The sequence below is a fragment of the Leptopilina heterotoma genome, unplaced genomic scaffold (assembly GCF_015476425.1).
Source record: "Leptopilina heterotoma isolate Lh14 unplaced genomic scaffold, ASM1547642v1 Lhet_52, whole genome shotgun sequence".
Classification (NCBI taxonomy): domain Eukaryota; kingdom Metazoa; phylum Arthropoda; class Insecta; order Hymenoptera; family Figitidae; genus Leptopilina; species Leptopilina heterotoma.
The window spans coordinates 1,027,482-1,037,766 of NW_025111114.1; the positions used below are offsets into that span (position 1 = coordinate 1,027,482).

General features: G+C 29.5%; 1 protein-coding gene across 1 annotated transcript; it reads left to right on the forward strand.

The window, feature by feature from the left end:
* The first annotated feature begins 1,031 nt into the window (after positions 1 to 1,031).
* Positions 1,032 to 4,770, forward strand: LOC122507869 (silk gland factor 1). The gene has a single exon (XM_043620827.1). The coding sequence runs from the start codon at positions 2,240 to 2,242 to the stop codon at positions 3,716 to 3,718; it is 1,479 nt and encodes a 492-aa protein (XP_043476762.1). The 5' UTR covers positions 1,032 to 2,239; the 3' UTR covers positions 3,719 to 4,770.
* The last annotated feature ends 5,515 nt before the right edge of the window (positions 4,771 to 10,285 follow it).

Sequence of the window (10,285 nt, forward strand, 5' to 3'; positions counted from 1 at the left end):
TCCAAAAGTAGTAAAAATTACCAGAAATGATCTACCGGAAATTTTTTACTATAAAAGTAGTAAAAGTTACTTTATATTTTTCTCCGTGTGTAGATCAATGAACATGTTTTAGTTATGAGGAAAACTAGAGAAAAATTTTCTCAACAACAAACAGATTTCGGTTTGTATTTGTTTAATGAATGTTTGTTTTGAACAATGCAAAATTAAATGTCTCAATAGAGTTTCAATTATTAGTAACTATAGTTGCTAATCCACATTTTTAATGCAAAACTGCAATTTTTTCGATCATCTTTAAATGAAACATCTTTAAAACAGTGAAATTGTTGTTTAAATTTTAGTTGAAGGAGCAAAACTATATTATGAAAATTTTATTGTAGCATACATTTTATTTATTTTATTGTGTCAAAGAAAATTATTGTATGACTAAAAATTTTTTGTTTTCTACAACTATTTTTTTTTGTCAAACATTTTTCCTTATATGCAGTTCAACTATAAAATTTAACAGCAATTTTTTAACACTTATTTTGTTTGGTATCAATTTGATACATTCAAGAAAACTCTGAACTAAATAACATACAGAAAAACTTGTTTAAATTATAGTTGAGGGATTAAGAGTATATTGTTGAGGCAAAATTTTATTGTAGCAAACAAACAGAAACGAATTGAGTGATAGCAAATCTGAATGTTTTGTTTGGCTAATTAATTGTTTCGCGATAACAGGAGAAAAATATTTGGCCAACAACAAAACTCGTGCAACCAGTTTTTCCTTATCGAAAACTATAAATTTTTGATTATATTTTGAAAATTGCATCTGTAATCTTTAGTGTAGAAATTAAATGTTTGATTTTTGAAGCAAAATTTGATTGTTGCAAATAGAAATTTTGCTGAATTGGAAATTACAGAATTATCCTTTTTTCTCTCAGCGATTCATTTATTCGCGTTATGATCTATAAAATCGAAAGAACAATATACTTTAAATTACTGAAAACCAGTGTAATTTTACTTATTAATTCCGAGTATAATTACCTTTCATTGTGACACATGTTTATTTCCAAGAGGCTCCCGTTTTTTTTTCATACTTTTTTCACAAGAATTTTTCGCAAAAACCTCTTTAAAAATAATTGCAACGTTTTTTCTATATGCGACCGTTTGTGAAAGAGAGGGTATTTAGGGAAATATTAGTAAAAAAAGAAAGATAAAAATTTCACAAGGATGCGTTTCGCGATGTGTCAAATGAGTGGCAGTTGACATGACACGCGACGCCTTGGTATATCGTTTCGTCGTCGTCGCGATCGTCGTGACGTCGGATATCACCAGGTAAAAGGCATTGCAAACTGCGCAAGTAGCTTCATGTTTTTTTTTCTGTACGATGCGCCTGCGTTTAGAGAAATCCGTTAAGCGTCACATGTAACACATGTCCCAGGGATGGGGCCACCTACATCCGAAACGTTTATCGTGTGAACACGCCCATTTTGTTACGTCACTGGTGCTCGTAAGGGAAGTTTTCCCACAGCTGAAACATGAATTTGTGACACGATTGGCTGGAAGGGAACGTGAAGGAGGAGCTTAGAACCTCGATAGCGTAGTCATTATAGAGGGGGATGTTTGAACAAGACTCGGCAGCTCAAGAGTACCGGAGTACACTCGCTAACCGGCCTCCATCCACACTACATTACACAGAGAGAGGAGAAAGAGTGAGAGAGAGAAAAAGAGAAAGAAGGAGAGAGTGAGTGTGAGAGGGTGCGCCCGCTCAAACAGACCTGCAAATAACCGCGATTCCAAACGTGTGTCGTTACATAGAGCGTCGTGTTGTGTTGGAACAACAATTACCCCTATCGGTACGTCATTGAGTGTCGTGTGTCGCGGACATTGTTCGCTAAGGACTGCGGTTGGTTTATTCGTAGGCGGATCGGTCGCGATTGTTTGTTGTTTTACTTTTGGCAATCTAACCAACTGTCCATTTCAGTTAACTTGTGACAATTGCAAATAGATTGTGTTGAAGAATCTCATAGTGACGTATAACTAAACAGTGATAACAGTGTGAAACAAGTGATTGAGAAATTAAACTTAGTGTGACTTTGTCTTTAAAACATTATTATGCAACGGATCAGTGTTTATCGTCAGTGACTGTGGGGTTCAGTGTGTTGACGAACTATTTTGTCGTCATTATATCGCCACGCTGGCTATTTACATGATTCCAGTTTGACAACAACAGGATTTCCCACCCCCAATTAGCTCTATGACAATGCTTCAGTCGCAGAAGCTGTACAGCGATGCTGGCAGCCTTGGCGGTGCCATGACGAGCGCTGCCATGTCAAACATGGGCAGCATGGCGCCGTCGTACAGCTCCATTAATTCAATGAGTTGTGTGCCCATGATGCCAATGGAGAGGATGTCAATGGGTGTTGGACCCAATTGCAGTCCTCAAAGTCCCGGGGCCTTTAACATTAGTAGCATGAGCTCTGCAATCGGAATGGCGTCAATGGGAAGTGGAGGAATGAGTTACAGTGGTTCGGTGATGGGTGGTGGTGGTGCTTGCATGAATTCCGGCGGCTATGCATCCCTTGCATCAACAGCTGGCTCTCGAATCACCGATTCGGGAATTTCACTTACCGAACCAGATTCACCGAATTCAGCATTACAACGAGCCAGAACTGACAAATCATACAGGAGAAGTTACACCCACGCGAAACCACCGTACTCCTACATCAGCCTCATCACCATGGCCATACAGAATGCACCCACAAAGATGCTCACACTTTCCGAGATCTATCAATTCATAATGGACCTGTTTCCATTCTACAGACAAAATCAACAACGCTGGCAAAATTCCATCAGGCATTCGCTCAGTTTCAACGATTGTTTTGTCAAAGTACCAAGAACACCCGACAAGCCCGGCAAGGGCTCCTTCTGGACTCTGCATCCAGAAAGTGGGAACATGTTCGAAAATGGCTGCTACCTGAGACGTCAGAAGAGGTTCAAGGACGAGAAGAAAGAACTCACCAGGCAAACCACAAAGCACACACATCAAGGTCATCATAGTTCGGGCGCTGGTTCCGGTCACGGAAGTCCTCCGTCCCATGAACTCAGTCATGGCAAGAAAACACCATCGTCCCTACATCACGGTCAGCCGCAAGATGAGAAAGATCTCCATTCACTCGTGAATCATCACCATCATCACCATGCCGGCGGTATTCATCCGCATCACACGAATCTCAAGAGTGATACATCGGACATTGGCGGTCTATTGGGCACCGATCTCGGTGCAGCGCACGATGAATTAGCCGCAATGGTTGGAAGAAGTCTTCATCCACATCTTCTCAGCGATCCCAATGGTCTTCATCACAGTATGGCGGGAACACTGAAACAAGAGCCAACATTCCCGGCTGCAAATCATCCCTTCAGTATCACGAGGCTACTTCCAGGCGCAGCTGGTACATCGCCAGGTGCCCAGGATACAAAACCACCAGAAATAAAAATGTACGAGCAATTACATCAAAGTTACTCGAATTATGGTTCACCACATCATCCACATCCACATTCGATACCACCTGGACATCATCATCACAATGGATTACACAGCTCAAATCCTGGACCAATGCACAATATGGCCAATCATCATCAGGATTATTATCACAGTCAATTGTATCATCATAGTAGTGTTAGTGCATCAAGTGCACCGCCGCCTCCTTCTGTGACGGCCACGCCGGGCTTGTGACATCACGCCACACATCCTTACGCTCTGGCCTGAGTCGCTGCCGCGGCCTACGCCGCTTCCAACACCGTCCCAAATTGTTCTGATTACATTTCACGTCGTCGGGCTGATAACGATAATGGTGCTTCATGTTGGAACGACGTTGAAGAAGAGGAGGACGACGAGGATGAAGATGACACTCTGTAGGAACGTTTTTAATTTTTTCATTATATAATTTTCATTAACGAGGTGATTCGATGTCTGTAGGTTATACTTTTAGGTCCACTTTTATCTCTATTTCAATTCTATACAAAATTTTTTAAATATTATATTCATTTTTGGTAATTTATTCAGCAATGTTTTCTTCATGGTCCACAAGTTTTGAGCGTTCAAATGAAAGAAATATTTTTTATCAAAAATATTTTCATCAATTACTGATTACAGTGAAATTTGAAAACTTCAATTTTACATTTAGAAACTTCACAAATAAATTTTTTTCCCAGTGTCTTTGATGCTCTAAGTCACTTGTTGTTAATTTTTGTTTACTTTTTATGATTACTTTTTAATTAAATTCTTCCATGTTCTTTTATGACTTGATTATCATAGTTTTTCTACAGATATCAAATTGAGAGGAAAAACGAATCAAAAGTGTTGCGAAGCAACATTTTGATTCGTTTTTCCTCTCAATTTGATTTCTGCAGAATAACTGTATTACTTCATTAGTAACTTGTTTGCAACTTTTAAGTTGGTTTATAATTTTTTATTTGCTATTTTCATTAATTTTCAACAACTTTGGGACATTTATTTGTCACTCTTAATCTGATTAGTAGTTTTCTTTACTAATTAAAGAATGCGAATTGGTTCACCGATTAAACAGCAAAGATTTTATTAATTTTTAGTAAAAAAAAAACTACTAAGTTGATAGTAGAAAACTACTAATATAGAAAAAAAAATTTTTTTAATTTAAATAAAGTAAATATAGAAAAAATCTATGATTATTAAAGGAGTGAAACTTTATTCTATCAGTTAATATTTTTCTACTATTAAATTAGTAGTTTTTTTACTGTCAATTCGTAGTTTTCAAACTTAAAAGTAGTTTTCTACTAAAATTTAGTAGATTTCTACTAAGAAATAGTAGAAGATTGATTGGTTCACCGATTAAACATCAAAGATTTTATTAATTTTTAGTAAAAAACTACTAATTTGATAGTCAAAAACTACTAATTGGTAGTAAATTATAGTTAATATAGAAAAATAATAAATTAGTTGTTTTCTACTAATTAGAGGCAACGGATTTTGTTTATTAATTAAATAGCAAAGATTTTTGCTGCTTTTTAGTACAAAACTACTAATTTAATAGAGGAAAATTACTAAATTCGTATAGTAAATTAGTAAATGTATAAAAAAATCTATAATTATTAAAAGAGTCAAACTACTTTTTCAGTTAATATTTTTCTACTATTCAATTAGTAGTTTTTTTTACTATTAATTTGTTGTTTTCGAACTAAAAAATAGTTTTCTGCTAAAGTGCAGTAATTTTCTATAAAAATTTAGTAGTTTTCTACTAAAATTAGTAATTTTCAACTAAAATTAGTAGTTTTCTACGAAAATGAGTAGTTTGCTACTAAAATGCAGTAGTTTTCTACTGAAAATCAGTAAAATTTTATCAATTTAAATGGTAAACGAATTCGCATTCTTTAATTTAGTAGAAAACTATTAATTCAGATTTAGAGATCACTTTAAATCACTTATTTTGAACTTAAATAAATTTATTGGCACTTTTTGACTTATTTGTCGCTTTTTTCACTTAAATCACACTTATTATATACAGTTATTTTTACAATCCCTGTTTGTAAATTTATAGAAACTTTCATTTCTAATATTCAGAAAATATATTCTTACAACGAGTGACTTATTAGCAGTGAAAATGTTTAAAAAGTTCAAAAAGTTGAAAAGAAAATGAAAATTAAAGTTTATGGAAACAATTGATGAACAAATTTACAATTTAATTGGTCCTTGAAGTTGACGTCGATGCTAAGCGTCGGAAAACATCTTTTTTTTATACAAAAACCAAATTAAACAATTTTTTCAGAGATTTCAAGTTAAAAAGTGTTCTGAAAAATTTTTTTAAGTCCCCAGGTGAATAAAAAAAGTGAATTTAGTGAAATTTTCGTTGCTAAAAACTAAATAATTGCTATCGACGCCAAGCGTCGACGCTAACATTCAGATAATTTAATTGAAATCTTCCAATTTGAATTTTGAATATAATTAAAAATTTGAAAATTTGTTTTCTCATTGACCACGAAAATGCCACACGTTATTGAATTTTTTAATCTATTGTCTTTTTTCGTTAAACGAATTTATTTATTTGAATATATTTATGTGAAAAATGAAGGAAAGTAAATACTTGAATCGTGATAGTTGCTGGTTTTTGACGAAATTTGTTTTTTGTTAGAATTCCTACGATATAGTTGATTATAAAAAAGTAGTTTAAAAAACAAATATTTTAATTTTTTTTTAACTTTTATTTTGTTTGATTTCGAAAATCGTTTATTATAGTTTTTTTTGCTTTTTCTCTTTTAAAGTAGCGACGCCCTTCTAAATGGCTTTAAAACTTTTAGTTATTTTTAAATTTTATTTTCAAAACTATATCTATAGGATTTTTAACTGATGTATAAAAAAAAAGTTTCGTTCGTTTTTGAATATTTAAAATTATTTAATGACAAGGAAATATAAAAAAAGACTAATTTTTTTATGCAATGAAAAAAATTTTCTTGCAATTATTGAGGGTTCAGTATATATTGTCCCTGAAGTTTAGCGTCGCAAACTTCGAAAACTATTCTTTGGAGTTTTTGTGATTTTTTGACTAAACTAAGAGGTTAATTTTCATTCACCGAGGGAATTAAAAAAAAGTTCAGAACACAATTTTGTTTCTCTCTTTTTTTTTTTTTGCTAAAAACTTTTGCTGAAAAAATCGTTTGCGACGCTCAACGTCGACGCTAACTTTACACGGACCTTAAATAACAGAATTAATAGTTTATTGTTAAATATTGTGAAAACATTTCAAAAATTATTTTTCCAAATCAAAAACTGATTTTTTTTTATTGCCGGAAATGAAAATGAAAATGCCAATTTATCCTCGAACTTGACTTCGTAATACGCTCAGACTTTGCAAGATCGAGACGATAGAGAGCGATATCGGTGTTTGATTTTTAGATTAGCACTAGCAAACACATTCTCTAGCGTGGACTTTTGTTTGATCATAATGATTGTTGTAAGAGTAATTTTTTTTTTTTTCTTTTTTGTGGTCATTGATCTCTCGAGTGTCCTCAAGTTATCGTCGCTTGATTTATAAACCTTAAACAAAACATGTGTATATTGTCAAACAGTATATTTCCGCATTTTATTTACAATACGAAAAAATATATATAATATGTAAATCTTTATAAAACGATCCTTCATTTTTTGTCTATAAAAAAAATGTCACTGTTTGTAATAGTGTTAAAAAAAATTGTTTAAATTCTTCTCTCCGAATTAAAAAATATTTTATTCGTTAGTCAATTTTCGTCAGTTAAAATTATTTTAATTCAAAATTGTGTGTGTTAACTGGACAAAAATTGTGTACTGAAAAAATTATTTAAGAAATGATTTTAAAAAATAATTTTACAAAATGATTTGAAAAATGATTTTAAAAAATGATTTAAAAAATGAGATTTAAAAATGGTTTAAAAAATGATTTAAAAAATGATTAAAAAATGATTTAAAAAAAATTATTGAAATAAATTATTATTGAAAAGAAATGATCTTTTTTGAAAAGTCATCGACAATTATATACAGTATTGAGTCTCTCGTAAAAAAAAGTTTATTATTTGAAAACTAGAAGCGTTAAATTAACGTAATCGCGAGTGTGTGGTGCAAATTGAACGATACGACGATGGTGTTGGTTGAGAAGAGCGAAAATTGTGATAATTCGTGAAATGAAAATTAAGTTAACAAAATGAACGCATTTGCACATATATCTATATGTAATGAGTTGTAGTTTAGGTCCCATATTATTCACAAAATATTAACGAAAAAAAATGCAAAAAAAAAATTCACCGTTTTTACAAATTATAATAATTCTACACAATTTAGACCAAAAAAAAATTTTTGTATTTTAAAAAATAATTATCATATTTTATAAAATTATTTTACAATTTATATGAGAAGGGGAAATGTTTCAAAATTTACAATATTTGAAAAGAAAAAAATGCATTTGAAGAAATTGAATTTATTTGAATCCATAAATCAAATTAAAAAGATTGTATATCAAATAAATATTTATTTGACAACAGTGTTTATTAAAATTATCAATATTTATTAATAATGTTTATTAATAATATTTATTTTTAACATTTATTGATAATTATTAATAATCTACTAATAATTATTTTAATAATTTTTTAATTAAATATTTTTTTTGGTAAATATTTATTTTTCGCAAATATTAATTTAAATAATAATACTTGAAGGAAACATTTCCAGAATAATTTTTTAGTCAAGAGTTTAAAATTTTTCGAAAATTAAATTTTTTCCCTTTAGTATAATTTGTAAAGTTTTTTTTCTACAATTTGCTAATTTCTTTTCGGTGTAATTAAAAAAAGAAAAATTCAAAAATGGGACTAAATTAAAAATAAAAATAGATTAAATGTTTTTTTTTCTTTTTTTTAAAAAATGAGAGAGGCAATAGTCAAATTGAATCGTTATTTTGAAGGCTTGTACATATAATAATATAAGTTATTTGACGGATTTTATTTTCAAGGTACAAAAAGAAACCTGCGATAAGAAAAATTCACAGACGTTATATTATATATTATATTGAATGAAAAATGTATATATTGACTCTCGCGAGATATATATTACAAAGAAAATAAAAAAAAAAAAATATATTAATATTCGTCTGCAATGATGTAAATTATATTTTTCGTTTTTCTTATTGTATTATTTTTTAAGAGAAAAGTAGCACCGAAAAAAGAACGTTTTTTTTGTCATTTTTTGGTGCTTTTGTACAATATCTGTAGATAGTCGCACGGACATTATTGCGTATAATGCACAGTAATATACATGTTATAAAAAAAAATATAAATATTATAAATAAATATATAGATATATATGTAAATGGAATCTTTGACGATATTATATATATATAGATATATATTATTGAGCTAGAGAAACGACGTAAAGAAATACTTTTTATTGCATATTTCAAAGGCTATGGAAAATTAGTTTCAAATTTTTATTCCTCATAATCGGGGTGCGTTTATATATATACTATAGAAAATATATTTAAAAATACCGAACTCGTTTTATCAAAAAGATAAAACTCATCCTAAACGGTTTCAACTTTGATAAGGTATTTTAGACGCAATTTATTGACGAAAATAATTCTGATAGAAATTTTTAAAAATATATGTATATTATACATATATATTATAATAATATCGAAATTTTATTTTCAAAAAAAGAATGAAAAATTTTTTAACCTTTGAAGTATGCCCAAAAATCGATAATGCATCTGTAAATATCAGACATTTAAAAAAAAATTTACAAAACAAAAAAAAACAATACACACATGTAGAATATTAAGAAAAAAAAATTTTTTTTTCTTTATTGACACTTATTAATTGTACATTATTAGTAACACACATTTATCTATAAGATTTATTTCGCAATAAATTTTCAGTTTATCTGCAGCAATAAAAGAGAGAAAAAAAAATTTAAAAAAATAAAAAATTACTGTGAAAATTTCTGTGAAATTATATTGAGAGTGCGCGCGAGAAAAAAAATGTATATTTTTTTGGATAAAAAAAAATCTCAAAAAACACTTCATGACTTTTTCATCGTTGTTGAATCTTTGTTTTCTCTTATATTATAAAATATATATTTTTTTCTTTGTAGTTTCTAACATTGCATATACATATAAATATAAATATTAAACGAGAATCGAGATTTGATTTTAAAAGAAAATACCTTTTTGTCCATCATGAAAATGAAACGAAAAATAAAGAAAAAAAATAATAAAAAAAAAAAAACGATGACGACGAGATGAACTAGGAGAGGTGTACATGTTTCAATAAATTCACGTATTTCTATGAACATCTATTTCGAATATTTTTTTCTACCTTTTCTATTTTCCGAATGGAAAATTTTTTTTTATTTTAATTAAATTAATTAACAGCTAATTATTATTTATAATATTAAAGTGACTATATAATTATATTTTATTTTAATAAATAGTTATAAAATTTACCCAGAAAAATGATTTTGGTGACAATTATGGAGAAATTATTATTGCTTTGATTTTTTTCTTCGCTTTAAATTCAGGAAGAAATTTATTTGATAAAAAGAAAATTTATTTGATTCAAGAAGAAATTTACTTGATACAAAGAAAATTTGTTTGATTCAAGAAGAAATTTATTTGATTCAGGAAGAAATTTATTTAATGCAAAGAAAATTTATTTAATTCAAGAAAAAATTTATTCAATACAAAGAAAATCTATTTGATATAAAGAAAATTTATTTGATTCAGGAAGAAATTTATTTGATGCTAAA